Here is a 12,560-nt window from a genome sequence, read left to right on the forward strand (position 1 = left end):
CTAGCAACAAGCAAAAAAGTAGTTCTTTTAGACACCCTACAATCAGAATAGTGATGTGCTTTTGGGAATTAAATTAATGTACAGTATATCTAAATCAACAATTATCAAGCTTGTCATGTATCACATGGTCTAGATTTAAATGACAGGGGGGAAAGGCCAACATGTTCACATTGGCTCCCATTCAATAAATTTCCTTCTGAAAGGGAAGGACAGTCTCAGGTGCCAGGCCATCTCTATACCCATCCACCCCCTCCCATCATCCATCCATCCATCCATCATATATCCATCCAAAGAGTGAGGGAGGCAGAGTGTATCCACTGGGGTCACTTGGATGTCTAGCTTCTCCTTCCAACTGAAATCTTGATCTTGCTGCAAAATAATCAAACATCCCTTGGGATCAACAATTGAAAATAATTCAGCAACATGTAAAGGAAAACACTTGGTCCTTGAAATGTCAGCAAAAGAGAGTGTCTTGTTCATTCTGTTCAAAGAAAAGCTGGATTTTGAGTTCGGGTAGGAGCAAAATACTGTACACTTTTTGGGATCAGATTGACAGAATATTATTGTTGAGGAAAATAAAACTCAGGTGTTGGTATCAAGGATGGTGATGTATTTAATGAGCATCGAAACTACTTCCTCATGTGTAGAGCATCTTGAAATTTGGTGCTTGTATATCGGGCATGAAAGCCTTTCTTGTTGATGGTGTCATCTGTGTGAAAGCGTATCATCAGTGAGTCTCCTGCAGAGTAGATTTCTTCTAAAGGCTGAGAAAAGAAGAAATGATAACTAAGTATTTAAGTTGGAGAATAACAGCAGGTATTTATAAAGTGGTTCAAGGATTTCAAAGCACTTCATACACATTTATAACATATGATCATGGGAGGGACTGCTTCCATTTTTAGCTCCATTTTACAGATTAGAAAACTGAGACTCAGAGAGATTAAGCGACTTTACTATGGTTATGCATCTAGTAAGTGTCAAAGGCAGGATTTGAATCCAGTTTCTGCCTAATTCTATTTCTAGAGCTTTTTCTATTCCACCATGATAGAGAAAGAGGTATACATACAGATGAATGCATACATACATGATAGATACATACAAACATACATATATGGATAGATACATTAAGGGATGTATAAAAGGATAGATACAGGGAGAGATACATACATACGTGAATGGATAGCTGCATTAAGGAACACATAGATGGGGATAGATAGATAGATAGATAGATAGATAGATAGATAGATAGATAGATAGATAGATAGATAGATAGATAGATGGATGGGTGGATGGATGGATAGATGGATGGATAGATGGATGGATAGATGGATAGATGGATGGATGGATGGATGGATGGATGGATGGATGGATGGATAGAAACATCGATGGATACACAGATGGATAGATATAGCTTACATTCTAATGGAGAAAATACAGCACATAAAAACGGAGGAGGAAGAAACTGGGAAATAGCCTTGAGTCCTGGAACCCAGAAATATTTAGCAAAAGCTCATCCATCAGAGCTTAGAGACTTCAGAGACAGAGTCCAGGTAGAGACAAGCAAGAGGCAGTTTGGACAAAGCTTTCAACAAGGCTTCCATTCCCACCATTCTAGTAAAACTTTTGTCTCAGGGGTTGCTAATCACCAAATCCAATGACTTTTTTGTGGGTTTTTTCCTAACCTAGTCTTTTTCTCTTTAGTATCTGACACTTTTAGGTTTGCAAAAATTAGAATTGAGGTGGTAGGGAAAGTAAGGAGGGAGAGAGATATGATGAGACTGTGGAGGTAGGATAGATGGGACTTGTCATTGTAGAGAGTTTAAGATCAAAGGGGATGGAATGATGGAAGCAGGTTTATGTGCCAGGTAAGGCAATTTGTCAGAGTCCTGGGAAATGGAGCAAATGGAGAAAAACCCAACTAAGAAGACCTGTCAGGAAGTTATTGCCCTAGTCCAGGTAAGACCAATTCCAGAGAAAGAAAAGTTCAAAGGATTAAGAGCAGGGTTGAAATATGGAGTGCTAAACTAGGAGTCAAGGATCTGAATTCAAATTTTGTCTTTGACAGGACAGTACTTAACCTCTCTAATCTTAGTTCCCTATCTTTAAAAGAAAGGAGTTGGGCTAGGTGGCCTATATGGCCCTTTCTGATTCAAAATCCTGTGACTGAGGGAAGTATGAGATAACTGACATTTAGGGCCCCAGTGTCTTATCAGAAGTAGCTGAGTCAGTCCCTTGAAAAGTATTTGGCAATCCTTTCATTAAAGATAGAGTGCCTAGTGGGAAAGTTAGAAGCAGAGGCTTCTATATATATATAGAATTTTTAAATATTCAATATTTTTATTATATTACATATTATTATATTACATATTACATATTATATTGTATATTTTATATGTGGAGAATATATACACATGTAATATGTATATATGATGTATATATACATATGCATATATGTATATATATATGTATATAAATGTCTCTGTGTGTGTGCATATGTGTAGAAGGGCATTTGCCAAAGCTGCTTTTGTTCACCAAAATGTTTCAGTGAAAGATGGGAGAAGCCAAGCCTTGGAAGGAATACCAAAGAGGAGGTTCCAACTCTGAGAGAAGAGGGGCAAAATGAGGTTATAATTATGAAGATGCCTCTAAGCTGAGTTTTTTTAAAAATTGAAAGAGTTACAAGAAAATACCTCCCTTCTCTGAGGAAGGAGCATCAGTGAAGTCTGGCAGGGGTGGAAAATTGCATATAATGTCAGATGTTTTTTCAATATATTAATCAACTTTGTTGATTTTTTCCCCTCTTCCTTTTTTTACTGCTTTATTATAACGGATGGCTCTCTGGAAGGAGGAGAGGAGGGATATAAGAGGAAATCTAGGTGATGTAAAAACAAAAGACATCAATAAAAGTCTATTTTAAAACATATACATTGAGACTGCTGCCTTCTGACCCTCCATCTGGAGTCGTAACTAAGGTGGGATGAGAGGGGACAGCTGGACTTCACACTTAGTAGTTTTGTTTTGTTTCTTTTTGTGAACCAGACTGGTGATGGATGCGCCTAATGTTGGAACTCTCTCTGAGGGCATTTTCTCCACTCCTGCAGAGCTAGTCCTCATCAATTTCTCAAGAGTCGCCAAAGAAGTTCTTAACCTGCAATCTCTGAACTGGTTGGGAGGTTTTAATTATTTGATAACTATATTTCAATATAATTGGCTTCCTTTATAATTCTATATATTTTATTTTATTAATTTTAAAACTATTTTGAGAAAAGAGCCATAGGCTTCACCAGACAGCCAAATCAGTCCAGGAAAAAAAAGGTATAAAATCTTATCTAGAGCATTATCTGCACGGGGCTAAGGAGATTAAGAAATTTTCCCAGGGTTACATAGCTAGCTTGTGGCACAGGTGAGGCTTGAACATAGGTCTTCTTGACTCTCAGGCCACCTCTCTACATACTCTTCTACATAACCTTTCAGCTAGCAAGCCTCATTAGTCAGAATAATTTTTTAAAATTGTAAAATAGTTAAAAATAACCACAAGATGGCAGCTTCTTTACTACATCCCTCTCCCCTCAATGGCTGCACCCCATATAAGCTCCTTTCCAAACTGGTCTTGAACCATGTCTCAGGGTCCTAGGGTCTCTGACTCACTCATCATAGGAATGTTCTCCTCCAGTCCCCCCCCCCACTTCACCTGGCCCATATGTCTCAAACCCCTCAAGGGCTCTCTCTGAGGTTTGGTTTCTCTCTCCCCATCTTCTCAAAAGACTTTTTCCCTAAAAAGTTGATTCGTGTCTACCTTTTGTGCTTGATCTAGGCATCATAATTACTAGTTATGACTCTACTTAGCTCTTAGTTGTGTAGAAATACAACCTGTTTGGTTAGTGATGTAAGTAAGTTATATTTTGCCAAGAAAGTGTCAATTTGTTCAATAATGCCTCATGTGAGTTCTACAAATTCACCAGACTTGGACCTGAGGTTAATGCTATAAAAGCAAGACCACCACCTAGTGGTAACTGGTATCAACTGCAAAGAGCCATTCCCTGGAATGTGGGGGTCCTACAGGACCAGAGAAACATAGACCTAGAGCTGGGAGGAATTTTAACATCATCTTTTCATGTGAAGACACAGAAGCCAAGAAAGGCGAACTGATTTGCCCAGTTTATTCAGAGTTAGTGGGGAAGCTGGATTTGATCCCATTTCTTCAGAATCCAAATTTAATATTTCAATTGTACTAGATCTCTCTACTTTGTGAAAGTCATACGGCATAACATAACAGAGCTTGGATGTGCCCTCGGCAAAGATCTAAAAGGGGCTGTGCATGAGTTTCCGTTACATACGTAATTAATCCAACTCTGGAACACTATTTTTACTACTGTGTGGCCAAGAACTCAAACTCTTAAAGGCCACCTTAAATAGCCTCTTGTTAAGGATCTAGGACAAAAGACTCAGCCTTGCACCCAAACGACATGGAATCATAGAGTATCAGACTTGGAAGGGATCTCAGCAGTCATCTAGTCTTACCTAAATCCCCAAAAAGAATCCATACAAGTGATTATCCAGCCTATATTTCATGTAGATCTCCACATAGAGAACAATATAAAGAACATTTATTGAACCCAATGCTTATGGTCAACATCCAGTCTTGATATGGAACCCTATTTAAATTATTGGACTAGTTTCCAAATTTGGGCTCCAGTTCCAAGTGAATTTTACTTCTGATGGTGAATCCATACTATTTGTATGGATAATTTCCATTGTCATGCCATTTTTAGGGAATAAATCCCATTGTCATCAACTTGTCCATCAAATCCATCCACCTCTCAAACTGCCAATCTCTGATGCTGTTACCTTGCCTTTTCTAATTCTGTCCATCTCTTTTTCTTCTCTTATGGCTATAGTTAGCATTTCTAGAACAATACTGAATAATAGTTGTGATGATGGGCCTCTTTGCTTCACTCCTGCTATTACTGGGAAGGTTTCTGGTTTATCTCCATTACATAATGCTTGCTGATGGTTTTCTATACTACTATTTTATGGAATGTTCCATTTATTCCTATGCTTTCTAGTGTTTTAAAAGGAATGAGTCTTTTATTGAAAGCTTCTTCTGCATCTCTAGGGATAATAAGATTTCTGTTGCTTCTGTTATTGATATGGTTATTGCTATCCAGGCCACTGATCATGGGATTCTCTGGGTCAGAATTTTCACCTCTGGGACTTACCCCGGAACCGCAGAACCTGCCCAGCCGTGGGGCTGTGCTGTCATAGCCATCAAAGGCCTCCATGTAGTCATATCCACAATCTGCCTCCTCTTCAACTTCAAATGTCTGGAATATCAATTCCACACCATATCCATCCTCTGCTGCAATCACCCAGTCACACCGAGAATGTCCAGAATAATTGTTGTCACCAAACTGAGCATGGGAATAGAGGTCTTTGGTCTGGACTTCTGCCTTCAGCCGACCACCACATTCTGGAATAAAGATACAGCCTGTTATGGTTCTATTGCAAAAGGGCCACTTCTTACTCTTGTCCCTTTCCAGCCTTATCCCCTCTCTTGAGTAATGGTCAAAGATAAGGCAGGTCAAAGAAGGAATATGATCTGTATAAAAGTAAAAGAAGGACTCATATATATAAAAAATATTCACAGTGGCTCTATTTGTGAGAGCAAAGAACTGGAAGAGGTGTCTGCCACTTGGGGAATTGTTAAACAAATTATGGCATGTAAATGAAATGGAATATTGTCATGCTGTTAAGAAATGAGGAAGGGGAAGATGATAGGAAACATGAGTAGATATGTAGGGATAGATACAAACTGAAGTGAGCAAAACCAGGAAAACAATTCCTATGATAACACTGTGAAGATAAACAACCTTGAAAGACTTTAGGACTCTGATTAATGCAATGAGCATCAAGCACTGACAACTGAAGCATGCTACCCACCTCCCAACAGAGAGGTGATGAACTCAAGATGTAGACTGAGACATACATTTTGTGACATGGCCAATGTGGGAATTAGTCTTGCTGGACTATAAATATTTGTTAAAAGGGTTTTAGTTTTCTTTTTTTTTCAACTGTGGTGGGGAATTGGGAGGGAGAGAGAATATATTTTTAAATTCTAAAATATAGGCATAGGCTCATAGACTTAAAATTGGAAGGAATCTTAGTGGCCATCAAGTTTAACTCCTTCATTTAACAGATGAGAAATCTGAGGCACAGAGATGTAAACTGAGTTGTCCAAAGTCAGGAAGCTAGTAAGTTAGTAAATTTTTAAGGAAGCTTTCAAATTCCATTGACGTATCCACTATGGAAAAACCTTACTTTACAGATGAGAAAACTGAGGCCCAGAGAGACTGTTACTTGCCAAAGTGTCATGTAGTTATTAAATGTATGAGGCTGGATTCAAATCTCAGGCTTCCTGATTCCAAGTCAAGAACAGAAGCATTTGAATGACTACTTTTTAGAATTTGTGGATGGTCCATTAAGGAGTAAAATGGTGCTATATGACTGAAACTGAGCTGAAAAGTTGGTCAGAACAGAGGAAAGCTGAGAAAAAATATCATAATCAGGTTGTTTGAGGGCAGTCCATCCAAAGTTTAATGTTGTCTGCCCATATTGGTGATAAGCCAGTGTACCTGTGCTATGTCTTGCCTGGAACCCTTTCCTCTGCACTGATGCATCAGAATAGAACCTGAGAAACATCCTGTTTGTAGAAGCCACCACAGGATCCGGCTTCTTGCTCCCACAGAAACGGCCAAGGATTGGGGACTTGCTGTTGGGTCCATCATACATCTCCAGGTGATCATAAGCACATTCCTGGTGCTGCTCAATTTCAAATTCATTAAAAGTCTACAAAACAGAAAAGAAACCAGAAAAAGGCCAGGTCACCTCCAGAAGCTTGAACCCAGAGGTTCACATGTTGACCAGCACTTGTTTACTTCAATTTTGCAGTGGCTGGAGAGTGAGCGTGAGCAGCAATGGCCTCCCATCCCTGGAATCTTGACTTTGCATCATGGGAAAAAGCCCAATTTGTTTTGTGTAAGTAGCTCTTCCCTATAGATCATTCAGTTTAGACAGAATTGTAGAGACAAGCAAGAAAGGAATCAAAAGGCTTTTATTAGTAAGCTACAGCATGTTAAATACTATGCCAGGCACTGGAGATATAAAGATAAAAGGGAATCCATGCTCCTAAGGAGATTATATCACAATAGAATCCTACTGTTCTCTTTCTATGGGTGGTCACCCAAAGACTATATCCCAGAGCGATGAATTATCTCCCAGAAGCAGAAAAACAAAATCCCTCTTAGACAAACTGAACAGAATGGATGAGTCATTATTTTTCTCTACTGTCTTTCCCAAGAAACGTGAAAAATTCAGGTTACCTAAGAGACACCAGGCAAATTGCTAGAGGTTGTTAAGGTATCCTGACCAACTCTATCTGTGGGACCCACAAGAGATGGTGTCATGATAAGGATGGGAGGGAATGAAGAATAAAGAAAAAAGATTAGATTACAGAGAGAGGGGGAAGAGACTAGGGAAAAGAGGTAGAAATGAGATAGAGTAGAGTAGGAGAGGAAAGAAAAGGAGTTGACATTGACAAAGCAATAGAGAGATGATAAAATGAGCATCCACATCAAGGAGCAGTAAGAGACTGATCAGTATGGCTAGGAAAAACAATAAGGCTAAAGAACAGAGAAAGAAGCAGGTTGGGATGGGCATTCAACAAATGTACAACAAAGAAACAAGAGAAAGAGGAGGAAATGGAAAGGGAAATAGGAAAGTAGTTATCCAGGCTCTCTAACCTGGGGAAAAAGAGAGAACTAGTTTTCACATATACCTAGTACAAAAAAAAAACAGTAGGGACATCATTAAAGAATTTTAGTAGTGGAAAATATCCCTAAATCATAGAATCACAGTATTTCAAAACTGGAAGATACTTCAGTGACTACCATAATTGTTAATTATCAAACGTCAACACCATCTGAAAGTGAGACCCATTTACAGGAAAATATCTTTAAAAACTAAACAAGAAAAATTATTAAATTCTTTCCTCTTGCAGGTTATTTTTTACCTCAAATTGCTGTAGATTTTAACAAACTAGTGACTACATGCTGAGGCCTCTGAGGAGCAACTCAGCTGTTTTCCTAACATCAACAGGGAACTGTCCACAGGAGAAACTTTTGAAGAAAATCAACGTAGAATGAGTTTAGGTCTGTGCTGGCAAACCTTTGGCATGTGTGCCAGAGGGGGCTGCTCCCTTACCCCTCTCCACCTTGCCCGAGGACATTTCTCCCATCACCACCTCTCTGCCCAGCAGCCCATTGGGAGTGCTTCCTCCCTCCCCTGTCTGGGGTAAGGGGGAAGCTCACATGTGGGTGAAGATTGCAGTTTAGGCACTCGGTTTCTAAAAGGTTCACCATCACTGGGTTAGGTACAATTAATAGGCATCCAAAGGTCTCTAGTTACCACCTTAATTATACTCATTAGTATAATTGAGAAATGTCAGTTTCTACAATTTCAAAACCATCTATAATTTCTAATCCATAGGGTGCAAAGACTTTGGGTCTTGGGTTTTAATTCCACTTTTGATTCTTATTAGCTGTAAGATGATGGACAAGTCATAACCTCTGAACTTCATTTTCTCATCTGTAAAATAAGGTAATAATAGCACCTACCTTAGAGGATTGTTGCAAGAATCAAATGAGGTGAATATATATATATATATACATATATATATATATGTATATATATATATATATGTATGTATATATGTTAAGTGTTTTTCAAACTTTAAAGTGCTCTATAAATATCAACTATCTTTATCATAAGCAATATAATACCTAATTCCTTAGAGACTTGTCTAACTTTATAATATTTTTGCCATTTTCTAGCCTCTTGGATCTCAGGTATCCTAAAGTGCCAATATGTGATTCTAGACCCCGGATATGCTTCCAGCTTCTGCTGTGCCACTCCTATGGCTTCATACAATACACCACTTCCTTCTGGCCCTTCACCACTAGAATCATTACTGATAAAAATGGACCCTCCTAGTTCATCATCTGCAATTAGCCCTCTTCATGGGCTCCTCCCCAAATGGACCAACAGTATGTGAGAACTGATTATAGTCTAGCTAGCACATATCCATGTTTATAAAACCTTCTAAGGAGAATCTGGGAAAAGCAATATGAGTCCTCTGTCTTCTTTTTGGAGGACTATCTGCCTGAAAATGTGACAGAATCTTGGACTTGGAGTCAGGAGTAGCCTGCCCTGTGTAAGAAAACTCTCTTAAAAAGGTAAATCAGAAAGGGAAACCCTGGGATGGTGTTACTGAGGTTAGCCAAGAGTGATAATTAGCTAACCCTCAGAGCGACCCTAATTGACTTTTCATGGGAGACAATGGCTTCTCCCTTTAGGCTCCCTTCACCCTTACAAATGATTATCTGACTGTGTTTATTTAACTAAAGTTGGTTTATTAACAAATCTTTAAGGGAAGGGATTAGGATAGAGGGAAGTTAGGGATTGCCCTCAACCTTAAGCACAGATTGGTTTTCAAGTCTCTGTCAGAGTTTGAGCTGAGCTTTGTGGTGGCAAAAAGTTGGAAAATGAGAGAATGTCCTTCGATTGGGGGAATGGCTAAACAAATTGTGATATCTGTTGGTGATGGAATACTATTGTGCTCAAAGGAATAAAGAACTGGAGGAATTCCATGTGAACTGGAATGACCTCCAGGAATTGATACAGAGTGAAAGGAGAAGATCCAGGAGAACATTGTACACAGAGATTGATACACTGTGGTACAATCAAACATAACGGACTTCTCTACTAGAGCAATGCAAAAACCCAGAGCAAGGCTGAGGGACTTATGAGAAAGAAAACTAGCAACATTCAGAGGAAGAACTGTGGGAGGAGAAACATAGAAGAAAAACAATTGCTTGAACACATGGGCTGATGGGCATATTATTGGGGATATAAACACTAAACGATAACTCTAGTCCAACTATTAATAATATGCAATTAAGTCTTGATCAATGATATATGTAAAACCTAGTGGAAGTGTGCGTTGACTAAGGGGGTTAGGGAGGTTTGAGGGAGAGGGAAAGAACATGAAATATGTAACTATGGGAAAATATTCAAAATAAAAATTTTAAAGAAATAAATAAAACAAAACAAAAACAAAACAAAACAAAACAAAACAAAACAAAAAACAAAAACAGAGTTTGAGCTGAGCCCAGGGTTCACAGGCTTATGGAGGTTTCCTTTTTTCCTAATCTGTACTATATCTATGCTAGCTTTTATAAGTTCAAAGACTTTAGCAGTTTTGACAATAAGAGGAAAAGAGATTCTGATCTTCAGAGCTGGTTTAGCCTGTCTCTTCAGGTTAATGCCCTAAAGACCAGCATTACAGTTCAAGCAGTCCCCTTCAAATTCTTTTAGTTGATGGTATGATCCACAGAAATCCAGGAAGAGAAACAGTTGGGAAAATCCCAGGGAATAGAGGTAGTTTCTATCCTGAGAGGCAGAGAACTCCCTCTTGTCCCGAGGCCCAGGCAAGAGTCCCTCTCAGACAGACCAACTGTCACTCTCTCCAGTCTCTCCCCTCCCCCTTCCAAATGCCTTCATTGTTTATCCTTTCTTTCTCCAACATTCCAAACTCTTTCTGTGCAATATTTTCCACACCTGTCAGAAAGAGAACCCAACAGGTTGTGGTTTCAAATTCATTATGATACTCAGTTTCCTCATCTGTAAAATGGAGATAATGATATCTGTTCTGTTATTTCCTGGGGTTATTGTGGGGACCAAATAAAATAATACATATGAAAGAATTTTTAAAACTACAAAATGTTATGCAGACTTAAGACATTATTTATTATTATTATTATTATTATATTATTATTATTCTAAATAAGGAACTTTCAGTCTATGGAGTTACATATCCCTCTCTACATATCTTAGAGGGATAATAAATCATTGACTGAAGCAGTATAGTTGTAAATATTACTCTTCTCTATTCAATATCATTTCTTGTTCCTGTTATTCTTTTCCCTTTGTTGTTTCTTCTCTGTTTCGAGGTAGCTGGGTAATACAATGGATAAAGCACTGGGCTTAGAGTCAAGAAAATCTGAGTTCAAATACAGCCTCAGACATTTACTAGCTTATGTGATCCTGAGCAAGTCATGTAACCTCTGTTAGCCTCAATCTTCTCAACTGTAACATAGGGATAATAACAGCACCTATATTTCTGGGTTATTGCAATGATCAAATGAGAATATTTGTAAAATAGTTGCTTAGCACAGTGCTTGGCACACAGCAAGTGCTATATTAATGTTCAATGTTACTCAAATAAACCCCTCAGAGATATCCATACTCTTCCTTCTGCTAATCCTGAGGATCGTAATAATTTTTTTAATATTTAGAAGCACAAAATAGATGATTTAGCAACAGGATTAGATGCAGAGATGAGCAATTGATTGCAAAGTATGTAACAAAGCCATCATTTGATTCAAAACCAACTTCAATCCTAACTTTCATACTTTCAGTCATCATACTTTTCCCCTTATGTGCAGCTTAGAGAATTCTGCTCACAGGACTTAAACTATGAGCTTGACATAAATATTTCACTTAAAAAAATAGTAGATTTCTTTGGTTGGTGTTTTCCAATCAATGGAAACAACTCACAATTTTTACCCGATGACCAGGAGTAGAAGAAATGTTCCAGGTACACTCTTTTCGACTGGGATATTTATCAGGCCAGTTTGGACTTGCCATTGTTCCTTCTGCACTGTTAAGCCTGTGTTCACAGCCAGCTAGAAAAAAGAGACATAATCAGTCCAAGGAAAGAAGAGATCTGATATAAAAATGGTTTCCTATAGGATTTATTATTTTTATTCTCCTCCTCCTGGGATTTCTCATTGTTCTTTGCTTTTGCCTCTTTTATTTACTTATCATATTAACTGCCGAAACCTTGGGTATATGTAAATTAAATATAATTGTGTATTCTTTATTTAAAGTTCATTTTAGCATTATATATTTGACCTTTTCTCTTGATGCTTTCTGTTTAAATTCAACTTTTTTGGATAGTACCAGTTCTACTATCAGTTCTATTCTTTTTTTTAAACTTGCAATTTCATAGCCTCTTTTCCACAAAACTTTTCATTTTAAACTAAATCTTTTTGCACTAAATGTGTTTTTTTTTTTTTTTTTTTTTTTTTTTTTTTTTTTATTTTAAACCCTTAACTTCTGTGTATTGACTTTTTATAGGTGGAAGATTGGTAAGGGTAGGCAATGGGGGTCAAGTGACTTGCCCAGGGTCACACAGCTGGGAAGTGGCTGAGGCCGGATTTGAACCTAGGACCTCCCGTCTCTAGGCCTGGCTCTCAATCCACTGAGCTACCCAGCTGCCCCTAAATGTGTTTTTATAGACAACATATTGAGAGATTGTTTTTAACCCAAGTTGCAATTAATTCTTTTCCCTGTAATGGGGGAATTCAGGCCCTTTACATTTTAATTAGTTATTAAATTTTACTTAGAATGTAAGAATTTAATCTCTTTGAGGTAAAAAGTAT

At 38.1% G+C, this 12,560-nt stretch overlaps 1 protein-coding gene across 1 annotated transcript in view; it reads right to left on the reverse strand.

Annotated features, from left to right (window-relative positions):
• Positions 1–629: 629 nt before the first annotated feature.
• TLL2 (tolloid like 2) overlaps positions 630–12,560 on the reverse strand; it is a 174,917-nt gene continuing 162,986 nt past the window's right edge. Inside the window, exons 18-21 of the mRNA XM_044662652.1 lie at positions 11,674–11,801; positions 6,633–6,846; positions 5,220–5,470; positions 630–764 (exon numbers count right to left, since the gene is read on the reverse strand). Of these exons, the coding sequence (XP_044518587.1) occupies positions 630–764; positions 5,220–5,470; positions 6,633–6,846; positions 11,674–11,801 (728 nt within the window). The remainder of the gene's footprint in view (positions 765–5,219; positions 5,471–6,632; positions 6,847–11,673; positions 11,802–12,560) is intronic.

This window comes from Gracilinanus agilis, chromosome 2, assembly GCF_016433145.1.
Source record: "Gracilinanus agilis isolate LMUSP501 chromosome 2, AgileGrace, whole genome shotgun sequence".
NCBI lineage: Eukaryota > Metazoa > Chordata > Mammalia > Didelphimorphia > Didelphidae > Gracilinanus > Gracilinanus agilis.